Source organism: Muntiacus reevesi, chromosome 11, assembly GCF_963930625.1.
Source record: "Muntiacus reevesi chromosome 11, mMunRee1.1, whole genome shotgun sequence".
NCBI lineage: Eukaryota > Metazoa > Chordata > Mammalia > Artiodactyla > Cervidae > Muntiacus > Muntiacus reevesi.
In genome coordinates this window covers 69,713,559-69,734,245 of record NC_089259.1, presented here as the reverse complement: position 1 = coordinate 69,734,245, position 20,687 = coordinate 69,713,559, and the positions used below count along the sequence as shown (strand labels likewise).

Below are 20,687 nucleotides of genomic sequence, written 5' to 3'. Positions count from 1 at the left end.
CCCAGGCTCCTCCTGCTCTGTCTCTGCCCTCACTCCCCTCATTCTTATTCAGCTCTGCTCTCCTGACCTCCTTGCTTGTCCTGATCCCCTTGGGCATCTCCCCCCATGGCCCCTGCACTCACCCCTCCCTCTGTGAGGAGCAGCCTCTCCAGGTCTGCCTGAGCCCCTCAGCCTCCCCCAGATCTGCTCTCACCCACTCTGAGCAGAGCCCTCACACCCCAGTGTGGACTCATTCCCCTCCTTTAGTTTCCATCCCCCTAAGCCAGCCTTCTTTTCCTTCTCATCTTCAGTACTAGTACTCATGGAAAGAAACTCTGGGACTTTGTTTCCTCATGACTGAATTCACTGTACCCATAACAATGCCTGGAATATAGTCAGTGCTCAGTAAATATCTATCAAAATGGTCAAATGCATAAATGCTGTGAAAAGCTACAGAATGAAAACAAAAAGCCCTGAGTTTTTAAAAAAATTGTTTAATATTACCATTTAGTCGCTATGAAGTAAGTCCATTGCTCTTGATCAAACACTTGTGTGAAGAACTGATGCTAAAAATTTAGAATGGCAGGAGAACACATGTTAAATTTTTTTCTTTTTCCTTTTTCTCTCTCCATGTAGGATTTACAGCTTTTGAAGGATGGAGATCTAACTGTGATAGGAGACAGGGGAACCCCACTGAGTGGAGGCCAGAAAGCCCGGGTCAGCCTCGCCAGGTAAATAGTGTTTCAGTTGTCATTCCTGCTCCTCCTCCTCCTTGGCTCACATCCTAGTGGATGTGAGCACACAGACCCCGCTCACTGGACGATCCTGTGTAAAGCAGGGTCTTGCCTCTTTCCCTGGATTCCTGGAATGAACATGGAATTGGATCCTGTCATGATTCAGAGATGAAACCCAGGGAGTGTGAAGTGTCCTCTCCTGATGTCTCTCTATGTTTCCTAGAGCTGTGTATCAGGACGCAGACATCTACCTCCTGGATGATCTGCTCAGTGCGGTGGATGCAGGAGTCAGCAGACACTTGTTCGAACAGTGAGTTTGCTCCTGTTTTCTGTCATCTCTGCTTTCCAGAAATCCTATAGAGATGAAGGAAGAGAGCTCAGGAAAGTCTTTGTGCTTCAGTAGACTCAGCTCGCTCTGCCTTGGTGTCCCTCTTTCCCCTCCCTTCCCACCATAGAAGATCCATCATAGAGAAATTTTGCATCATGATGAAGTCAGGACAGGAACATATAGAAGGTGCTTCTAGTGTCTGGAGGACAGTGGGGTCCGTGCTTTAGGGAGTGAGGGATAGATGGCAGATTTCCCCCTGCTACTTGGCGTTGATGGAGCCAGACACTGTGGATGGATCCAGACCCCAAGAATAAGAAGGATGATGTAATATTTTTATTTTTATTTTTTGTTTTTTTTTTTCGTATTTCAACGTTGTTTATTGAGGAGTGAATGAGACTACTGCCAGACATTAAATCAGAGAGTAGGACTCATTAACCTGGTACTTGACTGCCAGTGGTTTTCCTCCATCATTTGAGGCACGTTAGAAGTGAAGTTTTTTGTACTGACATAGGGCTTCTTTGGAGATGCCTTTGTTTATTATTCTTAGGTTTAGAAATTGTTAATAAAGCCTAGAATTTAAGAGTGGTTTATTCTACATGTGAGTATGATTTCAATTATTTATCATTACTTCATGGATACTCACTAGAATTAACATTTAGACCTACAATGTAGGGAATTTTGAAACTAGGTATCTAGAATCTGGCTAAAATTCGAACTCTATTTTGTGTTTCTGGAATTTGTTTTCAGTGGCTCTTTTTTGGCCACTAAATCCCTGAAATAAAACAGCTCTGATGCTTTTCTGTGTATAATGTGTTCTAACACATGCCCACCGAGGCCTCTCGTGGAGTCTAGACTGACCTTTTTGAGACTCATGAACTTGCTTTTTTTGATACAGCCTCCACATCTCCCCCATGGTTAGTTCCCTTGCTATTATTCACCTTATTAAAGCCAACGACCCCTTCCAGCTGCACTTATTAATGTCCTGCTGTGTACAATGAGATCAATGCCCTTACAGATGTTATTGCACAAAGTCTTTTAGTTTACAAGGAGGACAGTGAGCCAGGAGAGGGGAAGGACCCACACTGGGCAGAATAAGGGAGACAAGAATGCCCAGCTCTCATTCCTGCCTCTAAGGAACCTGTCTCTACATGGAGCTTGTTAAGACAGATACCTGGTGAAAGGTCAGCCTAGTCAGGGTTGAGAGGGTTTTGATACAGGATAGAAAATGCTAAATGAAAGCAAAAGTGGCAGCTAGAGGCTTTCACTGAAGTTGGAAAGCTCTCTGGGTCTGGGGCTGGGTGAAAAGTGCCCTGTGGGCCTGCAGGCTGGGCAGGTATGTGGAGGCTGAGAACAGGACCCAGTTCTTTTGCTGAAGGATGAGTAGAAGCACAGGTGTGGAGGGAGGAGAAAGCAGGGCTATGAGGAGAACAGCAGGCATGTCCTCACCTGGAGGAGGAGGGGTGTTCGGCAGAGAGAAGCTATCTGGGAATTCTTGCTGTCACGTCTTGTGTTAGTTGATCAGGCTGTGTCCATCCAGGCTGCTCTCACAGGAGACCACAGCCTGGGTGGTTTAGTCTAATGGAAATTTACCTCTCTCGGTTCTGAAGGCTGGGGAAGTCCAAGGTCAGGGTGCTGGCAGATTTGTGCCTGGTGAGGGCCTATTTCCTATGTCCTCACAGTGTGGAAGACATGAGGGAGCCACGTACATTACTTTTATAAGGACACTAATCCCAGAGATCAAATTGCCAACATCCATTGGATCATTGAAAAAGCAAGAGAGTTCCAGAAAAACATCTGCCTCAGCTTCATTGACTATACCAAAGTCTTTGACTGTGTGGACCACAACAAACTGTGGAGAATTCTTCAAGAGATGGTAATACCAGAGCACCTGACCTGCCTCTTGAGAAATCTGTATGCAGGTCAGGAAGCAAAAGTTAGAACTGGACATGGAACAACAGACTGGTTCCAAATAGGGAAAGGAGTACATCAAGGCTGTATATTGTCACCCTGCTTATTTAACTTATATGCAGAGTACATCATGCAAAATGCCAGTCTGGATGAAGCATAAACTGGAATCAAGATTGCCAGGAGAAATATCAATAAGCTCAGACATACAGATGACACCACCCTTATGGCATTAGGGAATTAGCAAAGAAGAACTAAAGAGCTCTTGATGAAAGTGAAAGAGGAGAGTGAAAAAGTTGGCTTAAAACTCAACATTCAGAAAATTAAGACCATGGCATTCAGTCCCTTCACTTCATGGCAAATAGATGGGGATACAGTGGAAACAGTGACAGATTTTATTTTTTTGGGCTCCAAAAGCACTGCAGATGGTGACCGCAACCATGAAATTAAAAGACCCTTGCTCCTTGGAAGAAAAGTTATGACCAACCTAGATAGCATATTAAAAAGCAGAGACATTACTTTGCCAACAAAGATCTCTATAGTCAAAGCTATGGTTTTTCCAGTAGTCATGTGAGTGTTGGACTATAAAGCTGAGCGCCAAAGAATTGATGCTTTTAAACTGTGGGGTTGGAGAAGATTCTCAAAAGTCCTTTGGACAGCAAGGAGATCCAACCAGTCCATTCTAAAGGAAATCAGTCCTGAATGTTCACTGGAAGGATTGATGTTGAAGCTGGAACTCCAGTACTTTGGCCACATGATGTGAAAAATTGACTCATTGGAAAAGGCCCTGATGCTGGGAAAGATTGAAGGCAGGAGGAGAAGGGAAGGACAGAGGATGAGATGGTTGGATGGCATCACTGACTCAATGGGCATGAGTTTGGGTAAACTCCGGGAGTTGGTGATGGACAGGGAGGCCTGGCATTCTGCAGTCCATGGAGTGGCAAAGAGTGGGACATGACTGAGCAGCTGAACTGAACTGAATGCCATTCACAGAGGCTACACCCTCATGACCTGGTCACCTCCCAACAGCCCCATTTCTAGTAACATCGCATTGGGAATTAGGTATTGACATATGAATTGTGGAGGACACAAACATCTTCTCTAGCAGGCTGTCACAGATGGGGGTTGGGGGCAGGACAGTGCTTAAAGAACAGAAATTTATTTTCTTACAGTTTTGAAGACTGGACATCCAAGATCTTCCAGCCTTTCTTCTGAGACTTCTCTCCTTGGTTTCTGATGGCATCCTCCTTGATGTGTCCTCACATGGTCTTCCCTCTGTTCACATGCACCCCTCTCCTTATTTCTGTCCTTAAGTTCCAATCTCCCCTTCTAATGACACTAGTCTGATTGAATTTGGCCCACTCTAATTAAGGGTGACAGTTGCCTTGTTAAAGATCCTATCACTAAATTCTAAAATACAGGAAGCTAACATGTTAACATGTGAATTTTGAAGGGGACAGAATTCATTCACAACAGGTTCTAAATAGCAAAGTAAAGAGTCTTGAGCAGAGTCAGTTGTGTGAGAGGGAGCCGTGTGAGGAGCTCTGTGCTCTGGACACCAGGAGCTGGGATTCCACATCCACTAAGCACAGGTTATGGAGCAGATGCCATCAAAGTCTGTTTAACTTGTGCTTAGTGTTGAGGTGATGAAAGAGCTCTGGAGATGATTGATGGCAATGGCTGCACAACAGTGTAAATAGACTTAATGCCACTGAGCTATGTATTTAAAAATGATTAAAATGGTAAATTTCACATTATATATTTTTTAACACATGTACACACAAAGGTGCACAGTAGCACTGAATCTTTGAGAACATGAGAGAGCAGGGAGGCTGACATGTGGCGTGGCTTCCAGTTCCCTGATTTGACTGCCCCTTCCCCACCTTCTCCTGATCCTCAGTTAATGAATTTTCCCTTAGAGAAGTGCCTTATGTCTTGTCATGAGTTCAGTGACAGGTGCTAGTGCTGTGACAGGGATTCCCCACTCCCCACCCTCCTGGCATCATGAGTAGCTCAGCCTTCCTGTTCCTGTTCACCCTGCCCTAAACTTGCAAATGTCTGCCACCTGTCTTGCATCTACACAAGTTTGCCATCACTCCACGAAGTTTCTGCTAGTCATTGCATCCATGCACAGGGAAGGGAGAGGAAGGCGTTCAGATTGCCAAGTACCAGTGTGTTGATCACAAAATATCTCTCAAGTTTTTCTTAGAACACAGGAGGTGTTTATAAAGTCCTCTCCAGTCTTTGAATATATACTTGATAGAAGCGATCTTGTTGATTATTATTTGCTAATCAGAAATATGTTCTCTGGGGAAACTTAGGGCAGGGACTGCAAGGAGATCAAATTAGTCAATCTTAAAGGAAATCACCCTGAATATTCTTTGGAAGGACTGATGCTGAAGCTGAAGCTCCAATACTTTGGCCACCTGATGCGAAGGGTTGACTCATTGGAAAAGACTCTGATGCTGGGAAAGACTGAAGGCAGGAGGAGAAGAGGACTATAGAGGATGAGATTATTGGATGGCATCACTGACTCAGTGGACATGAGTCATAGTAAACTCTGGGAGATGGTGAAGGATAGGGAAGTCTGGTGTGCTGCAGTCCATGGGGTTGCAAAGAGTCAGACATGACTTAGCAACTGAACAAACAGCAACAAGTGGAGGGAACATGAATTTAATTTAGGAGATCACTCAGCAGCAAGTGTAGAATGTTCTCAAGTTAGAAATTTGGATGGAACAACATGCTATGGGAGATGGTAGTCATGCCAAAGTTTAGTAATGGGGAGTGTTTTGTATTAAAAACTTGCCATTAACAGTTCCCTTCATTCACGAATCTATGTCCAAGGTTTTAAAGGTTTTGAGTTTTACAACTTTATATTGTAGACATTAAGTGAGTTCTACCTCTTATGGAGTGTTAGAGCTCTTAGGTGAACTGATGCAGTGTCACCTGTGTCCAGCAAAGGATCCCATCCTGGTTCAGCCCTACATCCAAGACCCCCACCTCCTGCATCAAGTCTTCAGGTCTGTCCTGATCAGATTCCCACACTCCTGTCTTCACAGCTCACCCTCCTGCTCCAGCTCTTAACAGGCCCCCATCCCCCTTCATGTTCGGGATGCAGCTCCAGGTCCTCAAACAGAGAGAGAACAGGCTGCCTTGCCATCTGCCCCCATCAGCCTTTCCAGCTCGTCCCCACTCCCCTTCAGTATCCAGCTGTGCTGGCTCTGTGGGGTCCTTTCTCACGTCTGTCTATCTGTACATACTGGTCCATCTGTCTCAGAGCCAGGGAACAGTGTGCCAGGACCCAGAAGGAAGGTGCAAGATGGGAGCTGCTGTTTTCTCATGTTATTCCTGGGGGAGCCTGTGCTCTCTGTCTTCCCACTGCCCTCAGTTTGCTGCTACTGTTGTTCAGTCATTAAGTTGTGTCCAGCTCTTTGAGACCTCATGAACTGCAGCACGCTAGACTCTTCTGTCCTCCACTACATCCCAGAGTTTGCTCAGATTCATGTTCATTGAGTTTGTGATGCTGTCTAACCATCTCATCCTCTGTTGTCCACTTTTCCTCCTGCCTTCAATCTTTCCCAGCTTCAGAGTCTTTTCCAATGACTCTGCTCTTCATATCAGGTGACCAAAGTATTGGTGCTTCAGCATCAGTCCTTCAAATTAAATGTTCAGGGTTGATTTCCTTTAGGGTTGACTAGTTTGATCTCCTTGCTGTCCAAGGGACTTTCAAGGGTCTTCTCCAACATCACAGTTCAAAAGTGTCTATTCTTTGGTGCTCAGATTTCTTTATGGTCCAACTCTCAACTTCATACATGACTACTGGAAAAGCCATAGCTTTGACTATAGAGACCTTTGTTGGCAAAGTGATGTCTCTGATTTTTAATATGCTGTCAAGTGCTACATCTGACCATTATGGAGTACTCCCCACCCCATATACAGAGAAGGAAATGGCAACCCACTCCAGTACTCTTGACTGGAAAATCCCATGGACGGAGGAGCCTGGTAAGCTGCAGTCCATGGGGCCACTAGGAGTTGGACATGACTGAGCGACTTCACTTTCACTTTTTACTTTCATGCATTGGAGAAGGAAATGGCAACCCACTCCAGTGTTCTTGCCTGGAGAATCCCAGGGACGGGGGAGCCTGATGGGCTGCCGTCAATGGGGTTGCACAGAGTTGGACACTACTGAAGTGACTTAACAGCAGCAGCACCCCACATAAGCTGTGAATGCCAGAAGGTACCTCCACCCAGCAGGTTCCATCCCAGGACCCCTGTACCTGCTGTGTCTTCTTCCAGGAATATTTCCCCAGATAATCTCAGGTCTCTGGTGTCACTCCATCTAAGACAGCAGCCCGTCTTGCTTTTCCTTCAGATCACACATCGTGGCCCGATGGTGCATTTTCTATGCTTACTCAGTGTGTCCCCCTGTACATGGTGCAGAGTATTGTCTTCTATCTTGACCTGTGGGTGGATCCTCAGCACTTAGGATGATGCCTGGCTCCTCAGCAAACCTCTGCCGATTGAATGACTGAAGGTGGGGACTCCGTCTGTCTCATTTGTATCCCCTCACCCACGGCATGTGTCCCCTCATAACAGAGCCCTTATAAAGAATTATATATGAACTACAGGATTAACACAACTCTTTTAAAAATTATTTTATTTTATGTTTTCTTCATTTATTTTTATTAGTTGGAGGCTAATTACTTTACAATATCATAGTGGTTTTTGCCATACATTGACATGAATCAGCCATGGATTTACATGTGTTCCCCATCCCGATCCCCCTTCCCACCTCCCTCTCCATCCCATCCCTCTGGGTCTTCCCAGTGCACCAGCCCTGAGCACTTGTCTCATGCATCCAACTTGGGCTGGTGATCTGTTTCACCCTTGATAGTATACTTGTTTCAATACTATTCTCTCAGAGCGCCCCACCCTTGCCTTCTCCACAGAGTCCCAGAGTCTCTTCTGTACATCTGTATCTCTTTTTCTGTTTTGCATATTGGGTTATCATTACCATCTTTTTTAATTCCATATATATGCATTAGTATACTGTATTGGTCTTTATCTTTCTGGCTTACTTCACTCTGTGTAATGGGCTCCAGTTTCATCCATCTCATTAGAACTGATTCAAATGAATACTTTTTAATGGCTGAGTAATATTCCATTGTGTATATGTGCCATAGCTTCCTTATCCATTCATCTGCTGATGGGCATCTAGGTTGCTTCCATGTCCTGGCAATTATAAACAGTGCTGCGATGAACATTGGGGTCCATGTAACATAACTCTTATATAGGGATAAGTGTTTACAACTGGTTTCTGACTCAATCATTTCTATATCATGACTTGAAAATCTTTAAAAACTTGGAAAATAGTGTATCTTTCTAGTGATTTGGATAAAAGCATTATTTAGGAAAACTCCAAGGCCATCACGTGATCACTTAATTGTAATTATTTATATTACCTCATCTGTGATAGAATGTTAGGAAGAAAACATTTTACAGCTTTTAGGTTGCTCCATGTTGGACATAGCAGCCCATCAGGTTTGATTAACATCTGCCTTTGGGGACTATTGACAGGTAATTATGAATTAAGGAGAGAAAATTCTACTTAAAAGCTTTAGTACTAAATCTGAAAAAAAGTGTTAGTCAAGGAACTTAGTATGAATGCTGAACTAATGTATTACTGGTTATAGGAGAACTAATATAAGGGGATGATTGATTACCATAGAAACCAGCAGATGTTTATGCTCCTCCCACCCCTTTGACAAGTTAAGTGGAGGGTTCTGATCTAAAGCTAGAGCAGTCATTAGCTGGAAAGCCTGGAGCAAGTATATATGAAGGTAAGTTGTGTGAGGGGGTATAGGTGAAGCAGCCACTGGTTGAGCAGGGGATGTACAGAGAACAAGAGAATAGCCATCTTGGGTGGCCTGTTCATACACATGTCTTGGCTAAGAGAATTGGTGTCTCTTTTGAGCTGTTGGATGATTTTCCACTGTGATTTGGGCCATTTGATTCTGTTCTTTCATTTTCATGTTTGGAAGGTGTTCAGTCCTAATGAAAGAAGACTTGCAATAAAATAATCTTTTAGCTCAGTCAAGTTTTGGAATCTCAGTATTGCTCAATTGTTTTTCTTTATGAAACATGTAAATAATTGTTAAGCTCTGTTTTTGGGGAAAAAACTTAACTGTTGGTGCATTCTTCACTGGACTGTTTTTTAGAATTTTGCTTTTAGTGGATTCAAGTTTGCTAATGAAATTTAGAACCTGGTCAGTATTGTTGATTTATGTCTGTATTTAATTTGTATTATTTATTTGATATTTAAATTACACATCTTTGTTGTGTTGTTTTTGTCTCACTGTGTTTTCAAAATAGAAGTTTTTAGTTTGGAGCACCACCATTCATGCTTTTGTATACTGTACTTTTTACATTTGTAGGTGTATTTGCCAAGTCTTGCATGAGAAGATCACAATCTTAGTGACTCATCAGTTGCAGTACATAAAAGATGCAAGTCAGATTCTGATACTGAAATATGTAAGTAGTTTCTACAAGTCTGTGGATCTTGCTAGCACTCAGGTGTGTTGAAGACCAGGCCTCCTCCTACAAACCACTCTCCTTGGAGAGCTTCCCTCAGTTCAGTTTTACATCCTGAAATTCTTTCCTAATATTTTGTTTGCCACTGAGTAAATCAGTGGAGTCTGGTTTCATGGGGTCAAAAAATAGTGAAAACATTTCACATTATTTATTTATTTATTTATTTATTGCATGTTTCTTGTATTTTAAAAATTAATTTATTTTAATTGGAGGCTAATTGTTTTACAATATTATGGTTTTTGTCATACATTGACATGACTCAGCCATGGGTGTACATGTGTCCCCCCATTCCAAACTCCCCTCCCACCTACCTCCCCATCCCATCCCTCTGGGTCATCCAGTTCCAATCTTCTTTCTCGAGATTACTTTGACTATTCAAGGTTTTTTTTGTCTTTCCATACAAATTGTGAAATTATTTGTTCTAGTTCTCCGAAAAATACTGTTGGTAGCTTGATGGGGATTGCATTGAATCTATAGATTGCTTTGGTTAGTATACTCATTTTCACTATATTGATTCTTCCAATCCATGAACGTGGTATATTTCTCCATCTATTTGTGACCTCTTTGATTTCTTTCATCAGTGTTTTATAGTTTTCTATATATAGGTCTTTTGTTTCTTTAGGTAGATGTATTTCTAAGTATTTTATTCTTTACATTGCAATTGTGAATGGAATTATTTCCTTAATTTCTCTTTCTGTTTTCTCATTGTTAGTATATAGGAATGCAAGGAATTTCTGTTTGTTAATTTTATATCCTGCAACTTTACTATATTCATTGATTAACTGTAGTAATTTTCTGGTGGAGTCTTTAGGGTTTTCTGTGTAGAGGATCATGTCATCTGGAAACAGTGAGAGTTTTACTTCTTCTTTTCCAATCTGGATTCCTTTCATTTCTTTTCCTTCTATTTGTGGCCAAAACTTCTAAAACTATGTTGAATAGTAGTGGTGAGAGTGGGCACCATTGTCTTGTTCCTGACTTTATGGGAAATGCTTTCAGTTTTTCACCATTGAGATTAATGTTTGCTGTGGGTTTGTCATACATATTATGACATAATATATGTCATATATGTTGAGGTATGTTCCTTCTATTCCTGCTTTCTGGAGGGTTTTTATCATAATGGATGTTGAATTTTTTCAAAGACTTTCTCTGCATCTATTGAAAGAATCTTATGGTTTTTATCTTTCAAATTGTTAATGTGGTGTGTTACATTGATTGATTTGTGGATGTGGAAGAATCCTTTCATCCATGGGATAAAGCCCACTTGGTCATGATGTATGATATTTTTAATATGTTGTTGGATTCTGTTTGCTAGAATTTTGGTAAGGATATTTGCATCAATGTTCATCAGTGATATTGGCTTGTAGTTTTTTTTTTTTGTGGCATCTTTGTCTGGTTTTGGTACTAGGGCAATGGTGGCCTCATAGAATGGTGGCCTCCTCTGCAATTTTCTGGAAGTGTTTGAGCAGGATAGGTGTTAGCTCTTCTCTAAATTTTTGGTAGAATTCAGCTGTGAAGCTGTCTGTTCCTGGACTTTTGTTTTCTGGAAGATTTCTGATTACAGTTTTGATTTCTGTGCTTGTGATGGGTCTGTTAAGATTTTCTATTTCTTCCTGGTTCAGTTTTGGAAAGTTATACTTTTCTAAGAATTTATCCATTTCTTCCAAGTTGTCCATTTTATTGGCATATAGTTCCTGATAATAGTCTCATTATCCTTTGTATTTCTGTGTTGTCTGTTGTGATTTCTCCATTTTCATTTCTAATTTTATTGATCTGATGATTCTTCCTTTGTTTCTTGATGAGTCTGGCTAATGGATTGTCAATTTTATTTATCTTCTCAAAGAACCAGCTTTTAGCTTTGTTGATTTTTCTGTGGTCTCTTTTGTTTCTTTTGCATTTATTCCTGCCCTAATTTTTAAGATTTCTTTCCATCTGCTAACTGGGGGGTTCTTCATTTATCCCTTTTCTAGTTGCTTTAGGTGTAGAGTTAGGTTATTTATTTGATCTTTTTCTTGTTTCTTGAGGTAAGCCTGTATTGCTATGAACCTTCCCCTTAGCACTGCTTTTCACAGTGTCCCATAGGTTTTGGGTTGTTGTGTTTTCATTTTCATTCATTTCTATGCCTATTTTGATTTCCTTTTTTTATTTCTTCTGTGACTTGTTGGTTATTCAGAAGTGTGTTGTTCAGCCTCAACATGTTTAAATTTTTAATAGTTTTTCTCCTGTAATTGACATCTAATCTTTCTGGATTATAGTCAGAAAATATGCTTGGGATGATTTCAATTTTTTTGAATTTACCAAGGCTAGATTTATGGCCCAGGATGTGATCTACCCTGGAGAAGGTTCCATGTGCACTTGAGAAAAAGGTGAAATTCATTGTTTTGGGGTAAAATGTCCTATAGATATCAATTAGGTCTAACTGGTCCATTGTATCATTTAAAGTTTGTGTTTCCTTGCTAATTTTCTATTTAGTTGATCTATCCATAAGTGTGAGTGGGGTGTTAAAGTCTCCCACTATTATTGTGTTACTGTTAATTTTCCCTTTCATACTTGTTAGCATTTGTCTTACATATTGCTCTTATGTTGGGTGCATATATATTTATAATTGTTATATTTCCTTCTTGGATTGATCCTTTGATTATTATGTAGTGTCCTTGTCTCTTTTCACAGCCTTTATTTAAAGTCTATTTTATCTGATATGAGTACCACTACTCCTGCTTTCTTTTGGCCTCTATTTTCATGGAATATCTTTTTCCAGCCCTTCACTTTCTGTCTGTATGTGTCCCTGTTTTGAGGTGGGTCTCTTGTAGACAGCATATATAGGGGTTTTGTTTTTGTATCCATTCAGCCAGTCTTTGTCTTTTGGTTGGGGCATTCAACCCATTTACATTTAAGGTAATTATTGATAAGTGTTGTCCCATTGCCATTTACTTTGTTGTTTTGGGTTCAAGTTTATACACCCCTTCTGTGTTTCCTGTCTAGAGAATATCCTTTAGCATTTGTTGAAGAGTTGGTTTGGTGGTGCTGAATTCTGTGAGCTTTTGCTTGTCCATAAAGCGTTTGAATTCTCCTTCATATCTGAACGAGCTCCTTGCTGGGTACAGTAATCTGGTTTGTAGGTTTTTCTCTTTCATCACTTTAAGTATGTCCTGCCATTCCCTTCTGGCCTGAAGAGTTTCTATTGAAATATCAGCTGTTTTCCTCATGGAATCCCCTTGTGTGTAATTTGTTGTTTTACCTTTGCCGTTTTTGTTCTTTGTGTTTGATCTTTGTTAATTTGATTAATATATGTCTTGGGGTGTTTTGCCTTGGGTCTATCCTGTTTGGGACTCTCTGGGTTTCTTGGAGTTGTGTGACTATTTCCTTCCCCATTTTAGGGAAGTTTCCAACTATTATCTCCTCAAATATTTTCTCATGGTCTTTCTTTTTGTCTTCTTCTGGGACTCCTATGATTCAAATGTTGGGGCGTTTAACATTCTCCTGCAAGTCTCTGAGGTTGTCCTCATATCTTTTAATTCTTTTTTCTTCTCCGCTTCATTTATTTCTACCATTCTATCTTCTACCTCACTTATCCTATCTTCTGCCTCCATTATTTTACTGTTGGTTCCCTCCAGAATGTTTTTGATCTCATTTATTGCATTATTCATTATTGATTGACTTTTAAAATTTCTTCTAGGTCCCTGTTAAACATTTATTGCATCTTCTCAATCCTTGTCCCCAGGCTATTTATCTGTAACTCTATTTTGTTTTCAAGATTTTGTTATTTTGTTACTTATTTATACATTTATTTTTCATTTATTTTTATTAGTTGGAGGCTAATTACTTTACACTATTGTAGTGGTTTTTGCCATACATTGACATGAATCAGCCATGGGTTTACATGTGTTTCCCATCCTGATCCCCCCTCCCACCTCCCTCCCCATCCCATCCCTCTGGGTCTTCCCAGTGCAACAGCCCTGAGTACTTGTCTCATGCATCCGGATCATTTTTACTATCATTATTCTGAATTATTTTTCAGGTAGACTCCATATTTCTGCCTCTTTTGTTTGGTTTGGCATTTGTAGACTTTTTGATGGCAGCCGTTCTGACTGGCGTAAGATGGTACCTTGTTGTGGTTTTAATTTGCATTTCTCTGTTAATGAGTGATGAGCATATTTTCATGTGTTTGTTAGCCATCTGTATGTCTTCTTTGGAGAAATGTATATTTAGTTCTTTGGTCAATTTTTTCATTGGGTCGTTTATTTTTCAGGTTTGGAGCTGCATGAGTTGCTTGTATATTTTGGAGATTAATTGTTTGTCAGTTCTTACGTCTTCTATTATTTTCTCCCATTGTGAAGGCTGTCTTTTCACCTTTCTTATAGTTTCCTTCATTGTGCAAAAGCTTTTAAGTTTAATTAGGTCCTATTTGTTTATTTTTGCTTTTATTTTCATTACTCTGGGAGGTGGGTCATAGAGGATCTTGCTGTGATTTATGTCAGAGAGTGTTTTACCTATGTTTTCCTCTAGGAGTTTAATAGTTTCTGCCCTTACATTTCGATCTTTAATCCATTTTGAGTTTATTTTTGTGTATGGTGTTAGAAAGTGTTCTAGTTTCATTCTTTTACAAGTGGTTGACCAGTTTTCCCAGCACCACTTGTTTTGAAAATTGCAATGATTTGTCACACATGTTCAAAGAAAATGATTAGATCAGCTATCACTTAAGTAGTTGCTTGACTTGGGGAAACCTGGTTGGCTGTTTGTGATTGATTGTTCTTGAGCTTTTTCTCAGATTTGAGTGCACTGATTCTTAGGCTTTGGTTTGCTAATACATGCTCCCAAACTATTAGAGTTACCCAGTCTTTTTTTCTTTTTTCTTTCTTTTTTTTTTTTTTTAGTTGGAGGCTAATTACTTTACAATATTGTAGTGGTTTTTGCCATACGTTGACATGAATCAGCCATGGATTTACATGTGTTCCCCATCCCAATCCCCCCTCCCCCTCCCTCCCTATCCCATCCCTCTGGGTCTTCCCAGTGCACCAGCCCTGAGCACTTGTCTCATGCATCCAACCTGGACTGGTGGTCTGTTTCACCCTTGATAGTATACTTGTTTCAATGCTATTTTCTCTGAACATCCCACCCTCGCTTTCTTCCACTGAGTCCCAAAGTCTATTCTGTACATCTGTGTCTCTTTTTCTGTTTTGCATATTGGTTTATTGTTACCATCTTTTAAAATTCCATATATATGCGTTAGTATATTGTATTGGTCTTTATCTTTCTGGCTTACTTCTCTCTGTATAATGGGCTCCAGTTTCATCCATCTCATTAGAACTGATTCAAATGAATTCTTTTTAATGGCTGAGTAATATTCCGTGGTGTATATGTACCACAGCTTCCTTATCCATTCATCTGCTGATGGGCATCTAGGTTGCTTCCATGTCCTGGCTATTATAAACAGTGCTGCGATGAACATCGGGGTGCACGTGTCTCTTTCAGATCTAGTTTCCTCGGTTTGTATCCCCAGGAGTGGGATTGCTGGGTCATATGGCAGTTCTATTTCCAGTTTTTTAAGGAATCTCCACACTGTTCTCCATAATGGCTATACTAGTTTTCATTCCCACCAACAGTGTAAGAGGGTTCCCTTTTCTCCACACCCTCTCCAGCATTTATTGTTTGTAGACTTTGGATAGCAGCCATCCTGACTGGTGTGTAATAGAGCTACCCAGTCTTATGGCCTCCTTGCTTAGTTACTTTATCAGGTGGAATATTGAATTTTCAGATAGGAACTTCCTCCATTTGTGGGAAAGTTTTAGAGACCATGGAGATATAGCTCCTGGGTGTTCTCAGTTCATGGCTACTTCCTACACATCCTTTCCCAGCAGGGAATGTGAAACTGTGACAGACAATGGTCAACAAGGATTTGATGAGTGACTCCTACCTGTGCAGATATGACTATGCCCATCTCTGTCTCAAGGTTAAATTTCTTTCCTGGACATCCCCTCAATTGACTGTTTTCTAAAATTCTGCTTGCCACATGAGGCGTCTCTCAATTCCCATGTTGTCTAGAGACTGTGCTGATCCTTCACCAAACTCTGTACTTCTTGCTTCCCCAAGTGCCCATGGTAGTTATATCAGTGACTTGAGCACATGTTTCTTTCATGTCCCCCAGCACCTAAGGGAGGGTTTGGCAGAGAACAGAATGTTCAATTCTGTGTTGAGTTGAGGTGACCTATTTGTCAAACAGAATTCCAAACATAGGGATCATTTTCTTAGGAAAATCACAATTTAAAAATCTTGATTACTATTTATATTAGATTAGTATTATCAAATGCAAATGCATTACTCTCAAATTCTTTCTTTTTATTTTAGGGTGAGATGGTGCAAGAGGGGACTTACAGCGAGTTTCTGAAATCCTGGGTATATTTTGATTCCCTTTTAAAGAAGAAGGAGGAGGGTAAACCATCTTCAGTGAAGAATCAGACCCCCTCTGAACCTTCAGTTCAGTCTCAAGAGTCTTCCAGCTCCTTGGTGAAAGATGCTGCTCCAGAGGACCAAGATGTGAGTTTCTCATCCTACATCATGCCCTGATCTGTTCTCTCTTGCCTCATGGACCTTCATTCCGACATCTTCCTTTGTTCCGAAGTAGGTCCTCAGATCCAAAGTCTTAATTCAGGGAATTGGTAGAATTTAAAGAATATGGAGGGAGCAAGCCTGATTAGGGTTTTCCCTTAGGTTTAGGATAGAGACTCTTAGAGAGATCAGTAGTGAGTTCACTGCTATGAATTCCTGGTTATATGTTTCTCAGTTTGATACGAGAACTCTTCAGTTTATCATGGTTAAATCATGTTTTCCTGGTGGCCCCTGGCTCCCATTATTCATCTAGAAGTTTCATATGAAGACTCCCTTTAGACGGAGTCTTACTATGGCCACATTAAATCAGCTACGTGTATGTTCAGTGCTCAGTCACTCAGTTGTGTCTGACTCTTTGCGACTCCATAGACTGTAGCCCGCCAGGCTCCTCTATCCATGGGATTTCCCAGGCAAGAATAATGGAGTGGGTTCTTCTCTAGGGGATCTTCCTGGCCCAGGTATCAAATCTGTATCTTCTGCATTGGCAGACAGATTCTTTACCACTGAGCCACTGGGGAAGCCTATAAATCAGCTATCATTTTATATGTTGGGATGTTCTGGCATTGCAGATGACTAATAGTATTATTTTGCCCTATGGTCAGATTGTTTGTGATAGGCCAGAGATACCCTGTGCAAAGGACCTAGCACATAGCTGACTCTGGAGTTAGTTCCCATTTTCCTTTCTTATCTTTCAAGACTGAGATCCACATCTTATCCCCCTTGAATGCCCAGTGGCCAGTATAGAGTCCAGGACATCCTTGGCTCCTGTGACTCTATAATGTGTTCAAGTCCTCCAGACAGAAATGCAATTACTGTTGTTGTTTAGTCACTAAATCAAGTCCACCTCTTTTGCAACTCCATGAACTGTTAGGATCCTCTATCCATAGGGTTTCTCATGCAAGAATACTGGAGTTAGTCGCTATTTCCTTCTCCAGGGTATCTTCCTGACCCAAGGATCAAAGCTGTTTCTCCTGCATTGCAGGTGCATTCTTGACTGCTGAGCTACCAGGGAAGCCTAGAAATGCACTCAGTACAGTTCAGTTGCTCAGTCGTGTCTGACTCTTTGCAACCCCATGAATTGCAGCACACCAGGCCTCCTTGTGTAACACCAACTTCCGGAGTCCATTCAAACTCATGTCCATCGAGTTGGTGATGCCATCCAGCCATCTCACCCTCTGTTGCCCCTTTTCCTCCTGCCCCCAATCCCTCCAAGCATCAGGGTCTTTTCCAATGAGTCAACTCTTTGTATGAGGTGGTCAAAGTATTGGAGTTTCAGCTTCAGCTTCAGTCCTTCCAATGAACACTCAGGACTGATCTCCTTTAGGATGCACTAGGACTCTCAAGAGTCTTCTCCAACACCACAGTTCAAAAGCATCAATTTTTCGGCACTCAGCTTTCTTCACAGTCCAGCTCTCACATCCATACATGACCACTGGAAAAGCCATAGCCTTGACTAGATGGACCTTTGTTGGCAAAGTAATGTCTCTCCTTTTTAATATGCTATCTAGGTTGGTCATAACTTTCCTTCCAAGGAGTAAGTGTCTTTTAATTTCACTAGATCTCCCTTAAATACATACACAGGTATTCCTCAATATCCAAACCCTCACTATCCAGACCCAGGAGCCTGGATGATTCTGGTAAGTATTCAGATTAGTTCCTTACATTCCACAGTCAGAAATTACCCTCTGAAACTCAGAAACCAAATAGATTTGGATCATATGCTGTCCTCCTGCTATCCAAACTCACATTACTCCAACTAACTGGGTAAACTCAGTTTACTGTATTTGCCTAGTATTTTGAGCCCTAAGTATGTTTTATGTTTCCATCACTGAGTCATGGCAAGTCATCTAGAAGGATATATTAGCTTCATATCATTTTGTGTATCATTTTGGAATAAGCTTCTGCATTTGTACTTGAATTAGGTATGTTGTGTGTATGCTTAGAGTCATGATTGAATTTAAGCAAAGTCACCCAGTAGTGAATAGCCTCATGCTAATGATGTTTTCATTTTTCTAATAGATTTCTATGAGTGGGATGGCTGGGTCTAAGGGTAAACACATAGGTGGTTTGGCCAGATACTCCCACACCCTTCTCCATAGAAGATGAGCCATCCTGCACTCCGTTGTGTGAGGTGTCTGTTTCCCCACCGCTTTGCAATGGAGGGCATTGTTCAAACTTTTGAAATTCTGGGTTCATTATTTAAAATTTTGTCTCTCTCTGCCTTTTTCCCCTCACAGACTGAGAATATACAGGTCATGCTATCACGTGAGGGTCGTTCAGAAGGAAAAGTTGGTTTTAAGACCTATGAGAATTACTACACAGCTGGCACTCACTGGTTTATCATCATTTTCCTTATTCTAGTAAACATCACAGCTCAGGTAAATAAGGACATTTATTTTGGTTTGTCCCTTCAACTTGATATTTATACTATTTTATTATTTTTAATATGTATATTACAAGATTTATGTCAAAGAACTGGTTCATGAGGTTATGAGATCTATCTGGGTGAATGTGAAATCAAAAAGGCAGGTCTGCAGGCTGGAACCTCAGGCAGAAGCTGACCCTCTTGTCTTGAGGCAGAATTTCTTCCTCATCCAGGAAGCCTCAGGTTTTGCTCTCCAGGTCTTTGACTGACCTGATGAGGCCACCAGAGTGTTGAGGGTAATCTCCTCTACTTCAGTTCTAATGATGGATGTGAACCACATTCACAAAACACCTTCATTGCAATTTCTAGATGAGTGTTTGGTTGAATCACTGCAGACTGGTTTGGCCAAGCTGATATAGAAAACTGACCATCACAGTACCTGTCAATCTTTTTCCCTTCCCCAAACTAAACGTTTATACTGCCATTGCAGTATTTAGCAGTCCACTTGGATTTGCACTGAAATACACTCTGTGAGGAGCAAAATAAGTTATGCTTGAGTACATGATGTCCTGAGAACATGACAGAGAGCTTCTCAGAAACAAAAAAAGGATGTCTTTTAAAGATTTTAAAATGTAACAATGGCCTTCCCTGACCTGTGGTCATCTAGGGTGTTGTACTTGGTGCAGACCTGAGCTGGAAGGACCATCTCCATGTTCTGGAGACTTTTCATCCCCCATCCTAGTGAGTGGGGTGTGACTGCTCAGTAATGTCAATGTGTGAGTGACTGTTGTTTCCTACTCCAGGTTGTCTATGGCCTGCAGGATTGGTGGCTTCAAGACTGGTGAGTGATTCCTGATCTGACCCAAAGTGCTGTGAAATCTACACAAAGCCTCATTTTCCCAGAGTCAGGGGGAGAGATGGGGCTAGTTAAGCCTCCTCTTCTGACTCTTCCTGTAGTTTTCCTGAAGAAAAAGTAAAGTTCCTGCTGGTGGCATGTGACTTTCCCTTGGTATCTCCCCATGTCTGACCCTCAGCAACTTCCTCACAGACAGTTTTGAGAACCATCATGTTTCAAACTGAATCTCTATAAGGTAGAAGGACACAGGGTCCTGTGAGTTGGGAATAATATTCCAGCATAAAATGCATATCCTAAATTGAGGTTAATTATTTTTGTTATTTATCAAAATTCTGTCTATAACATAGTATTTTTCCCCCTATTCCATAGGGCAAATGAAGAGAGTAGCCTGTATGCTGTAGCACATGGAAAAGGAGAAGTACTTGTGGTGCCTAATCCTGCCTGGTACCTTATAGCTTACTCAGGTAAAATCGAATCATCTGGCCTATTATCTGAAAGTCTGAAGTACTTACAGTGAGCCTGTATGAGCAACTAGGGCTTCCAGGAATAATTCAGTAATGTCTTAAAAGATTAGGAGTTTGAGTCACATTTACTCTATAAATTAATGAGAATAATTGTTCGAGAAAATGAACTTCTTTGGTGATCTGGTGTTAGGAATTCATCTGCCAATGCAGGGGACCTGGGTTCAATCCTTGGTCTGGGAAGATTTCACTTGTTGTGGAACAACTAAGCCCATGCACCACAACTACTGAGCCTACTGTCTAGAGTCCACATGCAGCAATTGCTAAAGACCACAAACCCTAGAGCCCACGCTATGCAACAAGAGAAGCCACTTCAATGAGAAGCCCACACACCACAACTAGAGATTTGCCCTTGCTCACTGCAACTATAGAAAGCCTGTGTGAAGCAATGAAGACTCAGCGCAGCCAAAAATAAATAATATGTTAAAAAATTCTACTAGAAGAATGAGGATGAATGAAGACTCTTAATTTGGTCTGTACTGAATTTTGGAAGCTAAACCAGAATTGCACATTTAGAAAATCAGCCAGAGGAAATATGTGGTTTGTCCATTCTAATAGGTTGCTTTAGCTAAATCTTGTATCATTATATGGATGGGCAAGAGGATTAGAGTCAAATCCTCACCTTGTGGTTCAGATTGTTCCAATTTTGTCTGATAAACCCTGGCATTTGTTTTTTAATTTTATTTTTTAATGTAATTAATTGTTTTTTATTTTGTATGGCAAAACCACTAAAATATTGTAATTAGCCTCCAATTAATATAAATAAATTAAAAAAAATCCCTGGCATTTGTTGAACTTGGATGAA

General features: G+C 41.0%; 1 protein-coding gene across 1 annotated transcript in view; it reads left to right on the top strand.

Moving 5' to 3' along the window:
• The window catches only part of LOC136144155 (ATP-binding cassette sub-family C member 4-like), a 143,314-nt gene that overhangs the window by 54,988 nt on the left and 67,639 nt on the right, over positions 1 to 20,687 (top strand). Inside the window, 7 exon segments of the mRNA XM_065901813.1 lie at positions 616 to 710; positions 937 to 1,023; positions 9,381 to 9,477; positions 15,880 to 16,068; positions 18,378 to 18,518; positions 19,309 to 19,346; positions 19,731 to 19,825. Coding sequence (XP_065757885.1) covers positions 616 to 710; positions 937 to 1,023; positions 9,381 to 9,477; positions 15,880 to 16,068; positions 18,378 to 18,518; positions 19,309 to 19,346; positions 19,731 to 19,825 — 742 coding nt within the window.